Source organism: Trichomycterus rosablanca, chromosome 18 (genome assembly GCF_030014385.1).
Source record: "Trichomycterus rosablanca isolate fTriRos1 chromosome 18, fTriRos1.hap1, whole genome shotgun sequence".
Taxonomy (NCBI): Eukaryota; Metazoa; Chordata; class Actinopteri; order Siluriformes; family Trichomycteridae; genus Trichomycterus; species Trichomycterus rosablanca.
This window is the reverse complement of record NC_086005.1, coordinates 22,231,808-22,247,025: the sequence shown is the minus strand read 5'-3', so window position 1 is coordinate 22,247,025 and position 15,218 is coordinate 22,231,808. Positions and strand designations below refer to the sequence as shown.

General features: G+C 38.5%; 1 protein-coding gene across 1 annotated transcript; it reads right to left on the bottom strand.

Annotated features, from left to right (window-relative positions):
- Positions 1 to 1,187: 1,187 nt before the first annotated feature.
- ankrd55 (ankyrin repeat domain 55) lies at positions 1,188 to 13,219 on the bottom strand. Its single transcript, XM_063014353.1, has 11 exons — positions 13,180 to 13,219; positions 12,059 to 12,178; positions 11,595 to 11,725; positions 10,721 to 10,830; positions 8,582 to 8,642; positions 7,308 to 7,436; positions 6,215 to 6,399; positions 5,647 to 5,814; positions 4,087 to 4,679; positions 3,453 to 3,545; positions 1,188 to 1,858 (listed from the first exon to the last, which is right to left on the bottom strand). The coding sequence occupies exons 1-11, from the start codon at positions 13,217 to 13,219 to the stop codon at positions 1,569 to 1,571; spliced, it is 1,920 nt and encodes a 639-aa protein (XP_062870423.1). The 3' UTR covers positions 1,188 to 1,568.
- Between the last annotated feature and the right edge of the window lie 1,999 nt (positions 13,220 to 15,218).

The following is a 15,218-nucleotide window of genomic DNA, read 5'->3' as shown; positions in this document are numbered from 1 at the left end:
TACGCTCTTTGGTTACATTCATGACAGAAACGGTAGTTACTTACTGCACAAGGTTCATCAGTTCACAAGTTTAATGTCAAACACAGTCATGGACAATTTAGTGTCTCCAATTGACCTCACTTGCATGTCTTTGGACTGTGGGAAACCGGAGCTCCAGAAGGAAACCCACGCAGACACGTGGAGAAAATGCAAACTACACACAGAAAGGACCTGGACCGCCCCGTCTGGGAATCAAACCCAGGACCTTTTTGCTGTGAGGCGACAGTGCAACCTTTGTAGTGCATAGCAATATATTTATATTTTAAGTGTGTTTTGAATACAATAAAGTAAGACTAAATAACATATTAAGCCCTGTTTTCTTATTACTATTGTTGTATTGAATTTCCAAAAATAAAATATGCTTACTGATAAATTACAAATACACAATTACAATATGCTTTTAATGCAATCACATACTTAAATAAAAATTTATTTCTCTATGTTCCTGAGTTCAACTAAGCTAGATAGTAACTGCCAAGATTTAGCAGGTTATCAGTAAAAAGAGGATGAAATACAGAAAAACATGTTGTTTTAAAGACTTTCTGCAGACTCATTCAATCTGAATTTTCCTGAACCTCGTTCACAGCCAAGTATACTGGTATACAAGTATGTAAGTCTGATGAGGAGGTATTTGTACCTTATCTAAACATTGTTTAAAATCTACTAAATATTGGTCATTGGTAAAAATGTTTTTACTAAAGACTAAAGTTTACTAAAGGTTTAAGTGTGTAAAATGTGCAAACCAGACAACAAGAATAATATGTCCATTTTTTCTGATTTACTGACAGGGTGTACATTAGATTGAGAAAGCTAGCTTCATAGTATAGATAGTTGTTAGCTTCATATTTTTTACTTCAAGGTAAATAAGACAAATATTTTAGCAGTGACAGCATGACTTACCAAAACTAAAAGTTATTCTGTTGGTTAAACTGTTGGTATGGTAATCTAATCTGACATACTGTTAAGCATTGCAGTATCAGGTTTAGGATGCAGTAATGTTCAAATCCAGGCTCTGCTATGAAGCCACTGTTGGGCCCCTGAGCAAGGCCATGTCTGTCCCAGGGGTGCCGAAAAATGGCTGCGCTCTGACCCCATCTTCCACATAAATAAATATATATATAATGTAACCACTATAATTTAAAGACAGATGATATATACATTGTTTATTAATTATACATTCTTTAAACATTTATATTAGGTCATTACACTGCATGTTCAAGTGTAACAGTTATAATGTAAACCAGAAAATCAGATTGAACACAGTGCATGCCATAGACATAAATTCAAATTCAAATTGTAAAAATGTGAAAAAATAGGCTGATAGGTTAACAATCTTTATCAAACATTTTTACATTGGTAATGCACAAAAAGATGCCCAGTCTTTTCTCCAGTGTAGTCCAGTACTTTAGGTTTTTCAAGAGATTTCATCCAACCTGAAGCATCTTAAAGAACAATTCAAGTTTATAGTCGGAAACTGGTTAAAATGTGGCCGAGAACTGGTCACTTATTTTCTTTTTAACTAGTATACATCAGGCTTCTCTGTCTGTATTATTGTCTGTAGAGTCTTCTGTGATTCCTGGGGCTGAAGGACTGCGCTTTCTTAGAGGAGGTATAGCAGGAAGAACTTGTATGTTTCGGAGCGGCTCTGTGCTCAGAGGAGCAGAGAATGAACACAAGGACTGGCTTTGAGGAATGCTTGGTCTGTGTGGTTTGGAGGTTAAAGGACGTGGAAGTCCTGCTAGACTGCGCCCCAGAGAGCTCAGTGGTAGTGATTTAGACTTCTTCACACCTTGAGAGACTTGGTCAGGTGGCAAACAGACTGAAAAAGAAGAGAATGAATCATTTTAAAAGTTGGCAGGTTGAACATAATACATTTTAATTAATTGGTATATTTCTGTGATACTATATTTATCAAACTAAACTAAATTTTTTAGCATAATTGCAACCTTGAACCTTGGGATGTGAAGCAGCAACCCTCTGACCTAAATCCTAACCCCTGAGCTATCACTAATTTAGCAAAGTTCTGTGTACTGACAAAAGAACAGAAGTTATTGCGGTTCAGGTAGGGATGGCTCTGTGGGCCTCTGTCACCTCTGTTTCACCCTGGTGCTTCGGTGCTTCCCACAATCCAAAGACATGAAGTCAGGTTAACTGGAGATACTAAAGTCCCCCTAGGTATGAGTGTGTGATTGTGTGGGCCCTTTGATGAACTGGCCACTGGCAACACAGCAAGAAGGTCAGGGGTTTGATTCCCAAATGGATTTTCTTCCCGTGTCTTCGTGGGTTTCCTTCAAAAGCTCTGGTTTCCTCCCACAGTCCAAAGACATGTAAATTGGGTAATCTGTAACTACTAGTTCTTTCATGGATGTAACCAAAGTGCAAAACATGACATTAAAATCCTAAGAAACAAACAAAGAAGACACAACTCTTCTAAAATTTCTGAGGTAGTCTTTACACCCATAGTATTTAGATTCATTTGTCCAAAGACGTGGATTTAAAACAATGGTTAAAAATGAATTGTCTGTCTTTATTAGTCTCTCTCTGTGTCATCTGTGTCATTTTTAGTGAAGCTACAACATGTGATTACATCAAAATAGTTAACAGCCAAGTTTCTAATGTAAAAATAGCTATGATTCTTTAATTATTAGTTAATTAAGTAGTTAGTTCTGTGTGTTAGATATGAAGTCTGACAGAACAGTATTACCAGATGCTTCTCTATGTTAGGTTCTTTGTTCGGTGAGCATGAAGTTCGGTGAGCATGTCAGCATTGTAGCTAGGCAATATGTTATATAAGTTTGCTCAGATGACCGTGACGATAATAATGATAATGTGATGCTCTATAGAATCTATAGGAAAGTAATATTCCAGTTGTGTGAAATCAAATGCCAGTATTGGTGGTGTCACTCATATTCCGGTCTCCCCTTCTGCTGTACGTTAATTTGTGACGTCATTAATGAGATGCCTTTGTGTTTGGATTGGAAGTAGGTTTGTGTGTAGTTTTAGTGACGAGTCAGATACTGCCCATACAGAGTTTATTGTGCCCCACTTGGCTTTCTGTGCCTGTTATCTTACACCCACAACAGGATGTCACGCACCCTGTGGTTACGCATCCAACAGGTTGAAATCCCCTGGTACAGAAATGAACATTAAAGTACAGAGCTTGATATACCCAACATACCATTACCATAAACTTGTAAAGAGTGTGCATATGAAATGTGATTATCACATTCTATTTCAAGTTCTATAATAGGTTTTAAGTAAACAGTTCCCCATTCTTTTCTTTGTACATGGCTATGTATTTAAATGTATGTCTGGGGTAATCACACTTCTGCTAATGGGTTAAAATAAAGCTGGACAGTTTCTGAAAGTACTTTACCCTGCGTATTTTTAAATAGTATTATTAGATATCTTACATCTGTGAGTGCAGTGGTCACGAATGGGAGCCAGGCTGTTGCGAGTCAGGGCGGAATCTCTCATCCGTAGTGGTACAAGTTGAGTATTCGGTGCTGTTAAAGGAGAAAAAAGAAGAAAATAGACATTACATGCTTGTTGAATAAATACACTAGGGACAGTCCCCATCAATGGTCTCACAGCCTTTTCATATTGGTGGTTATGAACTAAAATGTGTGACTTTGCAATAACTTTACTTATATTTGGGGTGGATGTCACAATTGAATTGTAGAAATTTGTAATTGCCTCCTAAGTGGCACCTAAAATTATCCAGAGGTTGCTAATTGGACGTGATGGCATTCCTGCAATAACAAATCTTGGCATCTGTGACAATCTATCACCGCTACTGCAGTGACAAGAGGGGGAATTACCACCCAGCCCCAACTTGCTCAGACAGGGTCAATTATGTCTGCTGAGCGATTAGAAATTGCTTTTGCCCTTTTAAATATAAAATAATAGTAAAAAAAAAAGCTGTTATATGTGTTGCAGTTCTTGTACTATGACACATATTGGTTCAATTCTCATTTAAGTGTAAGTGCACTATCCAGGATGGACTATAAAGCTTTAGTTTAGGGAGAGATGGCTTTTGTGACTTACCTTGGTCAGTTCTCTGGATGTAGGGTGTATGATTGGAACACAGCACATCTATAGGACTCGTTTCATGCAGTACTTTATCCAGCGTTCGGTCACACGGAGGTGACACCCAGGCTTTTTGAGTTAGCAACTGACTGGATTCTGTTTTCCAGGCAGCTCCAGAAGCTTTCTGAACCTTCGTTCTGCTATCGAACAGGTCGTGTTCGCTCTTGCTCTTCTGTGACCTGTGACCTGAAACGGTTCTATGTGGTGCGTTGTGCGAGTTGGATAACAAAGAGTTTCCAGGAGCGATAGGTGGAAGACTCTGTGTGCGTATGGGAGGCAGGCTTCTGCGGTCTGTGTTCTCAGGTTCATTTGATCGATATTTGCAGTCCTCCTTAGCCGGGAGATCGACAACGCAGTCAAACGTGGCTATAATGTCATCCACTTCTGAGGTCTCCTCTTGCAGGTGGTGCTCTTGGCTCAAGTTGCTCTGACCTGCAGCATGTAGCTCTTTCTTCTTTTTACTGAAGATGTTGTTTAGCACACGGAATTTGCCCTCTTTTCTTATAGAGGGATCGCTGCTCTGGGAAAACGTCTGGTGCGTTGACTCAAGTCTGCACACAAGTAAGAAGGTAAGATGTTGATATCAGACATTAAGCGTAAGTATAGAGACTCAGTCTGTGGATAGAAATTGGCTGCGACGTGCCATTTTTCCATTGGAATTTGTTTAGCGCCACATCTGAGCTCCAATTTTTCCAGCTTACATAATTTAAGCCAGTGACTAAAGTCCCAAAGGTTCTGTGACTCACTGAATAACCCATGTTACCATGTTACTTTTTGGCACCATGCTGAATTTATACTTGTAGTAGCTGAGTACACCTGTTGCCATCAAACCCTGAGCTGACCTATTTGATACCCAGGACTGGTCTAGGGCATTCCAATCTGATACAATGCATAACTAAAAACTCAGACAGATAGATAGATAGATAGATAGATAGATAGATAGATAGATAGATAGATAGATAGATAGATAGATAGATAGATAGATAGATAGATAGACAGACAGACAGACAGACAGACAGACAGACAGACAGACAGACAAATATGTATCCCAAGGGAAATTTTGGTCTCCAGTTGTTTGAATAAAATGAGGAAAGGATAAAGACTGAGACAATGTAGGCAAGGTGTAGCAAGTACATGGCATGTTATATATATATGGCATGATAGGGTCGTGGTTGGTCCAATTCACCAGGCAAAGGGCAGGAAACTTCCTGAACAGGTTGCCAGTCCATTACAGGACAACACACACATTCCCACCTAGTGCAATTTTAGTATCTCCAATTAACTTGACTGCATGTCTTTGGAATGTGGGATGAAAACCAGAGCCTCCGGAGTGAACATGCAAACTCCACACAGAAAGGATCCGGACCACTCCATCTTGAAATTTAACCAGTGGGGCAACAGTGCTACCCACCGAGCCACTGTGCTGCCAGTTTTGTAAATATAAAACATAAAAAAATACATAAAACAGTAATAATAATCGTTCATTATAAATGACTCCTTTTAAATAGAATCCCTGACCTGCTCTGAGCCGTCAGAAGTTTGATACACGCTGTGTGGCCGCAGTACATGGCGTAGGTAAGGGGTGTGTTTTCGTTGATGTCTCTTGGGCCTGGTTCCACACCCAACTGTAATAAAGCTTGCACACACTCCTCCTTTCCTGCTGCAGCCGCCCAGTGCAGAGGCGTCCTAACAGGTTTCACAAATAGAGCAATACATTGCAAAAACATTAGAGACAGAATATTGGTATTTCCTCTATTCTCAATTAAGTGTAATAAATAATGATAACACGTTGTATTTATATAACACCTTTTATATACCCAAGGTCACTTTACATATCAAAAGGTGAAAAAAAGTGGCAGAATGGAGGTAGTTTTAGAGCCTACGTAGATATACGTAAGTGTCATCAGCATAACAGTGGAAATTAAGACCACGGCTTTAAAAGTGTAATTGGATGGTAATTACTTTCTTTAAATAAATGAAATGATAATTTTCTAATTTCAATGTTAATTATGCAAAAATGTTAAAAACAGAAAGAGGCAAATACTCTTTTACAGCATTGTATAACTTCCATAACACACTCCCCTACCTCTCATCCACATCCAGCGCCTGCAGATTGGTCTCAGGGACACGTGCGAGCTCGTAGATGATGTCACTGTAACCAGCTGCTGCAGCAATGTGGACGCAGGTCTTGCCGTTTTCGTCGTCATAGTTAATAACGGTGGTACCAAGTTGATGGTCGAGAATAAGTGAGCACATAAATCTGCTCCCTGTCTGTCAGGTGTGTAAACAGAAAAGCTCATATTAGTTAAACTTGGCAAGATCTGTGGACTTCAGATGAACATCTAAATCTGTGCATTTGGGCAAGTAGGATCCGCCTTTGTTTATCATTTTGCTTGAGGTGAGAACATGATTTCCACCATCAGACGATGCTTGGCCTTGCACATGGTAGGCTTATGCTTGTGTGCTGCTTTACAGCATAGAAAAACCTAGTCCTGATGTTCCTGACAAATTGCAATTGCTTGTAGAGGTAATCCGGTTCTTTGAGTTTGAGTAGCCAACAACTTTGTGGTATACAACTGTTGTTGCTCCTTGACATTACCTATTTCCAATAAGCAGTTTAAGTTCACTGCACCAAGGCTAATTTGTTAGAACAGTGGGATCATATGGCAGTGCCAAATTCATATTAGCTGATGCTGGCATCTTGGGTAATTGTTTAAGAGAGAAGAAGCCTGTGTGGTAAATTGATAATAATGGCCTATGAGAGATGAGCACAAGCTCAGGGTACCTCATTACCTCACAGTGCATCCTGACAAAGGCCTCTATGGGATATCACATACACATAAACACACACATTAAAAAAAAATCAAAAGACAGTACCCTAGGATGCTTTAAAAATAAAGCATTTCACACCTAACAAGCCTTACTGCAAGCATACAATCAAGAGATCACACTCATATTCATATATTTATTGCAAATACACTAAACAATCCAAATTTAGCACACAACCACTCTCATTTTAAAACCACATGCATTAACAGGTGTAACGCCCATCGGAAGTAGGCAGGTAACCCCTGGATATTATGTAACATAATATTAACCTGGAAGTCAATTTGTAGATGTTGTTTCATTTTAAAACAAGAAAATTTGTCCAATTCCTGTATAAGGAAAGGATTTCCTACCTGCACAGCCCAGTGAAGTGCGGTCTTAAAGTCTTTATCAACCAGTGTGGGATCTGCACCTTTCTGCAGCAGGGCCTGCACATGCTCCGGACGATTATGGAAGGACGCCCAGTGTAGAGCTGTCATTCCCTAGAACAACAGATTTACAATATAAACAGTAAAGTAACTGTAACACTGTTTAAAAGCCATCGCAAAAGGACATAGGGTCATGATAACTTGCAGCACAGTTGAAAATCAAACAAAACATAGGTTGCCAGAGAAGGCTTGACACCTGACTATGCTCTAGCCATGCTATTGTAGTGCTTGCTGAAATTTTTAAGTCACACATGCTATGGGCAACAATGCACCTGAATACAGATATTGTCATTTGCACCTTTCACTAATAACAGTCCGGATGGTCCCTTTTCTTATCTTTGGCACAGAGAACTGAATATGAGTTTCCGGTTGCATTTTCTGATGCAGTAATGGCTTTCCTGCCTGGATGCCTGATGATCAACTCTAGCCAGGCTAGAGTTGTGCCAAAGTTGTGCCAAGCCTCTTCAATTTCAAATTCAAAACTATTTAGATCACTGTAGTCTTGGGAATACTCAATGCCTTAAATCATGTTACCCTGATCTGTGCCTTTGACTTGATTACAGAGTTTCTTGGACCTCATGGCTTGTTTTTTTGTCCTCACAATTGTGGGCCCTTACAGACCAAGGTGTGTGCCTTTCCAATTCAAACTGCAACAGGTAGACTCCAGTTGAATTTTTTGAAACATCTTAGGTATAATTAAAGCAAACAGGGTGCACTTGACTCCAGTTTGAAGTGCCATAGTACATTTTACTTTGCCATTGTAAGTGATTAAGTGTAGACTGATGATTTAAATGTGAGTCAGGATTGAGAAGAGCACAAATTTTAGTCAAATCGTGAGCATGATTCACTCTCAGGCTTGGTTAATTTTTAGTTCTGTGAATCACTCAAGATGAACATGAATTAGAGACATTTTAACCAGACCATATCTATTTTAAGGTGGTAATGTGAGGAATGTAACCAATTGGTCATTCTTAAAGTATAGTGGCTAAAATTCTTGACCTTTAACTGGTCAAACGCCCATACATACCCCACATATAAGTATTTATATCACACCTTGTAAAACACTTAATTAATGGAACCAAACAAGAATGTACATATTAATGTAATATAATTAAATAAACTTAAATACTGAGCATTTCTAAATCAGAAACACAGCTTCGTCTAAGATTAACCCAAATACATACAAACTCAGTTCCTACCTCATTGTCTTGATGATTGATTTCACACAGTGTTGATTGTTGCAATAACACAGCCATAAGTCTGTGGATGACATCAACATGCAGTATATTAATCCAGAATCATATTAGAAACTAATAAGCATGCTGAATGTAAGTTATTCTACCACTAAAATGGCAAACATGGATAAAAATTAAAAATAAAAGTGGTAACACCACTCACAAAGGTCTCTATTTTTCTTAAATGGTGTCTGCTGGCATTTCAGTCACATGCTATGGTAAAATACGATCAAATATTTTATTTAAAGAGTAACACAATTGACACAAATGATTTGTGACCCATAAAGCTGGCAGCATTATATCCATCCAACAAGGGTTGCTTCTTCCATTAAGCTCTTTGACAGTACTAGGCTCAGTCACCCTGCTAGTTTAATAGGGAAGCAGTAAGGTAAATGTATATATTATATGGAAGACTTTTTGATGGTCCTTTGGATAGGCATAGAAATGGAAAGTCGGCCTTTCCCCATTATGGCCCTAATCAATAGAATTCCCTGGAACTCCTGATGACCCGAGTGCTCTAGATTAGCAGTTCTAGACCAATATTTTTCTGGGACCCCCTTGACACTGGTTATATTATTATTATTAGGCTTTCAACAAGGCTGACAAAAGGTATTTTTGCTAATGGTAAATGTGATGAATCCTTGATTAAGGTAGTCGACATCCAATGACCTTTGCACTTTGTGGTGGGCAAATCAAATGTGTGTCCATTCTCAAAGACCCAACGTAGGCTATAGTCAGTTTCAAATAGATCTACAGTATAGTAGTTGGGGGCCTGTAAAAGCTATCTTCATCTTAATTATTGCACTTGTAGTAAAATGAGTATTTTAGGTACATAAATGGCTCAAATAAATGGTTAAATGGTTTAAAGCCATTGTCTGATTTATAAACACCTTTTTGTTTCATTTTAATGTAATATAATCTACCCCACCCCACATTGACTAAAGTGACCAATTACTGATTCTGAAAAAAATGCTGCTCTATTGTAACTCATATACTGTATTTACCCCAGTAAAGTCAGGAGACCCTGAACACTCAGGTAAGGAGAAAAATATATAAGAAAGGACATGCTTAAATTTAATTTCGTTCATAACAGACTTTGAGCTGCCAGTAATTGTGGTACGTGGGTTTGTTCAAAATATATGTTGGAAGTTTTTTTCTTGAAATTAATTTATTTGAATTAAAGGTAGATCAAGGTTAGATCACTTAACCATTTAAGACATTTTGTGCCCATCTTTCTAAAGGATGCAATTACTTATGGACCCAGTACGTTTACTGTAAGTGAGGACTGTGATATACAGACAATGGGTTCTTATCATCACTTTTAGTAAAATCGAAACAGGCTGCCAGATGGTCAAAGAAAAACAGGAAGGCTTTTATTGTTGTTCTTACAGACAGACACCCAAGTCAGTGGAGTGGAGCTAAAAAGATCAACACAAAATCTGTTGTTCCTCTCCTGCTACTACAGAAAAAGAGAAGAACAGAGCAAAGGTCTACGGTTGCTATAGAGTAAGTGTTTATTAATGGTTCATGGTTTCTTTCCCTCTTGGTGGCTTTGATTTTAAAATTAATCAAATTTAAGTTCCCTAAATCAAACCAGATGCTTTAAATATGTTAAATATAGATTTACATACTTTGTTTTCTTCATCATAATCTTTGTTATTCACAGCCAGGGTAGAGAAGTAATAAAATACATGTACAGAACACAAAAATGAAGTATTTGTCTGAAATAAAGCATGTTTAGCTTAAACATGTAAACAATAGCATATGGCCAATTATAGGCTTTGGGATAGTGCAGCTGTCTTTTTTCTAGCCCACCACCACTGTGATCTGGGTTTGAATCAGCGGTGCTATCGGCTGGCCGGGTGTCTACACAGACATGACTGGCTATGTCTGAGAGAGTGGCAGAAAACCCACGAAGTCCAGGGTATTCATTTTTGGTTCTGGACCCGCCACAGCAATAGTATGTAGTACATAGTACAAACATTGCACATCTTCTTTCCCTTAAAGCTCCTTATAAAAGTGTGGAAACTTTTTAAAGATCCCTCGTATTTTGTATTGAATGTAGGCTATGATCACTAATCACGTTTCTGGTTGGTTTTGTACCTGAGGTCAACCTCGGCAGTAGCAGCATGAAGCGGTAGACGTCCGTTCTTATCAGGGATGTTCTGCTTCGCTCCGTTTCGTAATAGACACACACAACCCTCCAGCCAGCCCTTTAAAAAGAGGATTCACAAAATTGTATTAGCAAAGCCCACCTTTAAAAACACAGGTTTGATATTCAACGTTTTGTTATTTATGCGCATTAGAAGCACATTAAAATGAGAACTAGATCAACTAGAACTGACTGTTTAACATTTGACTCAATTTATAGTACGTAATTCCAAAAGGCTTAGGGGCTATTGAGGTGATTTGGCAAATGTAAGACTAACTTTTGTTTCTTTAAGTTAACAGGGTTGTTTTTTCCTTGGAACCTATCAGTGATAGCCTTTCTGCCTAGTGTCTTGCTAATGATGGATCAGTGAAGGCTGAACATAACTGAGGCAAGTAAAACTGGCAATTCCTTAAATGTTTATCTGGCTTTTTCTGTGACTTCTCAGATAAGTCATTCAGACACTCTTAATGATTGCTCTCACTCTGGTTTGGTAGAGTCCCAGAGCCTTAGAAATTACTTTGCAACTAATTTCTAATAAATATATATATATTTTTTATATCTTACTCTAATTTCTCCTAAGAAAATAAGAATTTACATCACTGATGCGCTGGATGCATCTAACACAATTATTTTTACATTTGATTACTTGGTTGATTATGTAACTAAAGGGCAATTCCTTTTTTACACAGTACCAGCTGATGGTAATTAATATTGTATTCACTGAACAGTTTACACTGTTCAAGGATCTAAACCTATATAATTTGACATATTGAATGCATTGTAAAGATATATGTACATATTTCACTTCAACTTTTTAATCAGTACCAAGTACGTAGCGAGGGACAATGAGGTCCTGCCACATGCGTCCTGAGTGTTAATGGATGCACCCATCTTCAGTAAAAGCTTAACTGTGTCCACCTGTCTCCCAGAGACTGCATGCATCAGCGGTGTTGAACCTGGGTAAAATATAAACATAGGATAAACCCATTTGTAAGCTTTTTTAGACATGAAAACATCACTGCAGAATTCCAGAAGAATGACAAAAACCATGCCATTCTACCATATCACAAAGCAATGGAGTTAGCTGTGGCATAAATACACTATATGGCCCAAAGTGTGGACAATGTACCATGACCAAATAAAATTTTCCACACTGTCCAAACTTTTTCTGATTTGGGGGTGTATTTAAACTATTCGGATGCTGCATGGGACACTGATCTACAATACCATCCTAAATAAAATAGGAACAAGGAATTAAAGTAGATTTTAGTAAAAATGGCTGAACATGCCTTCACTGTCACAGCACTCCAGGATGGATGGGTCCTCACGTATTGTGGCTGTCAAACTGTTGACGTCCCCTGTCGCGGCTGCATGGAACACCACGTTCAGATCAACCTCTTCGGCACAATCTGACAGGAACAGATTAGCATTGTTATTCATTCGTCAAGTGGACACTTTCAGTCAAAGCAACTGTCATCTGAGGCAGAAAACAATTCAGAGGTGTGAATGGTAAAGAATTGGTGGACAGTCATACAAGTGTAGCAGAATTTAATTTCAACCCACTGAAGGAGGATGCTGCTTTGCAAATGGTACTTGATATAACAACATTAAAGAAAAAAAAAGATGTTTAGGGATATTTGAGAAGAATGTAATCTATTCGGCCTAGAAATCTGGAGAGGGGTTGAATGTTCCAACTATGACCCCAAACACTGAGCTAAAAAAATCACAAAACGGGTTTCTAAAAAAGGATAAACGTGCCTGTGTGATCCAACCCTTCTACTCACTGGAATTCCACTTAAAATTCATGAAAAATTTCTAATCACTAGTCCATAGCTAGTGGAATTACACTCTAAGCCCAAACGTGTGCGGAAAGCTGACCATAAGCTTTTTGGACATATCCAAACCACAGGTACTAATATGGAGTTGCAAACCCAGACTATAGTCTTTACTCCTCTGGAAAGGCTTTTCACAATCTTGTAGTCTTTAATGTGGACCCATAGAGTCTAAAGACCAATTGTGAGGTCAAAGAAACACCCTGGACAGGTCACCAATCACAGGGCACACATTCACCCACCCACCCAGACACACACACCTAAAAGCATTTTTTTAGTATCTCCAATTAACCTGACTGCATGTCTTTGGACTGTGGGAGGAAACCGGAGCACCGGAGGAAACCCACACAGACACGGGGAGAACTTGCAAACTCCTGGAAATGGAACCCAGGACATTCTTGCTGTGAGGCGACACCTTGCAGACTTATTTCTCTTTGACTCCAGATGTGGAAAATTATAGAACAGAATCATTGATTGATGACCAGGCCGAGCTGCCACCGATGCGAGGTGGGCATCACCATGGCAACAGCAGCATCCTATACCCCCCCCCCCCCCCCCCCCCATCCCACCGGCTTTACCTTTAGGCTGGTCGAAAACGGAGGAAGAGGGAAACTCCATGACCGACAATCACAGCACACACAAAGAGGAAAACACGGTGTGGAGATCCAGCCCCCAGCAGAGATACGTTCCTTCTTCTTATGGCATGATGCGCGCTGGAGCTCCTCTTCTCACCCCGGGATGATCAATAATCCAAAAAAGCGACAGAGATGGACAGAGGAAGGACGATCGTAACAGGAGAGGACGTGAATGAGTCCGTTCTGTTTCTGGTAATGTCCCGCATGTGTTTTTTAATGAAGAGGAGAAAGAACCAGACGCGCTTTTTCTCTCTGATTGATGTGTATGAATGATAATGAAAAGTGCCGACTGAGCATGCGCAGAAGCAGCAGCAGCATCCCGATGGAGCCTAGTGGCTCTACAGTGTTGCCAGGTTTGGTGCGAATTTTCAACCATGTTTAGTCTTTTCATTTCACCTAGAAACAGACGTGTTAATTACAGGAAAACTCCAAAAGCCACTGATAGGGCTTGATACCTGCTACCAGTCACTGTATGTAACTTGGCTGTTCTAAATTGTGTGTAATGCCCTGCATTGGCTGGGTGCTCTGTCCTGTCTGGAACCACCACGACCCTGACCAGGATAAAGTGGTTAATAAACAAAAATGAATGACCTATAAAAGAAAAGTAAAAACAAGTAAAATGAACAGAAGAAAAATAGACAGCACTCATTGGCAAGGCTGCAATCCTGATACTGATTGAAGGGGACACATGCCCCTCTGTCACCAATATTCAAATATATACGATTTATTATATTATAGTATATATTTTAGTATTATATTATAGTATATATTTTAGTATTATATTATAGCATATATTTTAGTATTATATTATATTATATTATAGTATATATTTTAGTATTATATTCTAGTATATATTTTAGTTTTATATTATATTCTAGTATATATTTTAGTATGATATTATTATATTATAGTATATATTTTAGTTTTATATTATTATATTATAGTATATATTTTAGTTTTATATTATTATATTATAGTATATATTTTAGTATTATATTACTATATTATAGTATATATTTTAAAAAATACGCCCCCTCCAAGTAATGACATATAAATTATAAATCTACAGATTCCACTCACTAGCTTTTTGTAATATTAGGATCAGTCAGTGTTCCAGGTACACTCGAAAAATACAGTCTATTAAAGTAGTCAGTAAATAAGTGCACAACAAACAAATAAAACTTGGCTAAAACATCGAGTCAATGTTATTGCTGTTCTGAGAATAGTCTACCACTCATACAAATTTGTTTAGCTGTGGTCATATTAAGGTCTCTATATATGGGTTACAGAGAGTAAATGTATATACCGTTATCAGGACAGCAATGGATGGCCTCCTACCTGAAAGATTGTTCTTACCAAGTGCTCTATATCCCCTCCATGCACTCTCTTAAGTGGTGTTCCTCAGGGCTCTGTACTTGGCCCTCCTACCACTCTTTTACAGATGATACTCAGCTCATTCTGTCAATTCCTCCTTCAGACTTACAAGTCTCAGTTTGCATCTCAGCATGTCTGGCAGATATCTCTCTATGGATGTCACCTGATCACCTAAAACTTAATTCCAGCTACAGAGAGCTGATACTTTTACTTGAATACTAACATACGCTTACTAATCTTTTATAAGTCACACTGTATACGAGCCTCTGCTAAATGCCAAAAATGTAAATGTACAAGGTGCACAGCGTGCTAATACGTGTAAGATTGGGCTGGTTTATAGCTTGGTGAATCAGGCATGGTTTTAAACATCGATTTGAGTAAAAATCGGTCCAATCTGGCAACCCATGCAGGGTAAACGGTATGAGTGTAATGGTTACACGGAGTTACTTTGCAGGCTTCTATAGTATTTTAACAGTTAGTCTGTACAAACATGGTTTCTACTTTCTTATTAAATGGGAGAAACTTACTGAATGTAGCAGAGAAAAAGTAAAGCTTAGTGTTAGCTGCTAAGCTAATTGCAGTGATTTCTGTTTCTATAAGCACTCTGT